Below are 1,156 nucleotides of genomic sequence, written 5' to 3'. Positions count from 1 at the left end.
TATCATGCTGTGGGGCACACAGATCTATTTTATTGGAATGACCTTGCGGTTATATATTTGGATGAAGGAGGAAGGATTTACAAACAAATGTTTGCTTTCTCAGCCAAGCCATTTGGACAGAGTAGGGGCATGTTCAGGGTTGCAATTTGTCCCCAGATAGAGTTACAACACATGTCATGAAGAGCCGGTGGGGCTGGTGTCACCACTGGGTCCCCCACCCCAAGGTCACTGAAGGCTAGGGCCACAGTCTTTTGAGAGCCTGGCAGGGTGTGCCTGCAGAGGCTTCACATCGAACCTCTCTTTGCGGTGGCTGGGAATTCCTTCCAAAATCCCTGGGGGTGGCCAGACGCGCAGGGTCTGGTGGACATCACAGTTGTGGCCCCGCTGAAGGGGAACAGGTATGGTCAGAGGCCCCACCTCTGCTGTCCGAACTGTAGCCAGACTTCCTGGGGGCCATGCGGGAGGGATGCCTTGAACCCGTGTCTCCTCTGAAGGACAGGAAGAGGGGCTCCCGCGATGGGTGCACACAGTCCCCTGGGGAAAGGACCTGCCCACTGGGGGCCAGGCTGGGTGCCCCAACCCCGGACCCTCACCAACCCTCTCGACTCTTACTTGGTGGAATTTCAGAAATCTCCCTGTGCGCTGACATCACCCGCATCGGCAAAGTGAAGCCAACCAGAGCTGTGGAAGACAAGGTACCGCTCACCCAAACGCTCCTTTCCTAGTTCTGCTGGATTCTCCCCGGGCGCCCCCTTGTGGTGATGGGGTAAATGCTGGTCTGTCTCACGCATCCCATGTTAACTGTTAAAATAAAAAAGGGGGAGGGAAGAAAATTAGCATCCCCATTAATATTTTGGTTTATGTATTTCCCATCTATTTTACAAAATCTGATTTTCACCAATTGTGGGTTCAGAAAATGTGTTATCCTGCAAACTAGAAACGCTACTGAGTCACCCAGTTAACACAGCAGAGAGGAAATTCGTGGGCAGGTCTCGATTCTGGCTCAAAAACTCCCTATTCCATGTTCTATGACTGATGGGAGAGATTTCTGCAGAGCTGCCTACATGGGGGCAGTAACAGAGAAAGGAAGAAATGGCAGGGGGAGAGGCGGGAAGGAACCAGGTGGGGAGAGGGAGGGTGTGTTGTGGAAAGACAA

The 1,156-nt window shown here is 52.7% G+C and overlaps 1 protein-coding gene across 1 annotated transcript in view; it reads left to right on the top strand.

Moving 5' to 3' along the window:
- The window catches only part of PADI4 (peptidyl arginine deiminase, type IV), a 64,905-nt gene that overhangs the window by 27,083 nt on the left and 36,666 nt on the right, over positions 1 to 1,156 (top strand). The window contains exon 4 of the mRNA XM_011934076.1: positions 628 to 695. Coding sequence (XP_011789466.1) covers positions 628 to 695 — 68 coding nt within the window. The remainder of the gene's footprint in view (positions 1 to 627; positions 696 to 1,156) is intronic.

This window comes from Colobus angolensis, unplaced genomic scaffold (assembly GCF_000951035.1).
Source record: "Colobus angolensis palliatus isolate OR3802 unplaced genomic scaffold, Cang.pa_1.0 Scaffold130, whole genome shotgun sequence".
NCBI lineage: Eukaryota > Metazoa > Chordata > Mammalia > Primates > Cercopithecidae > Colobus > Colobus angolensis.
Note: the sequence above shows the minus strand (reverse complement) of the source record. Positions and strands in the feature narration are given on the sequence as shown.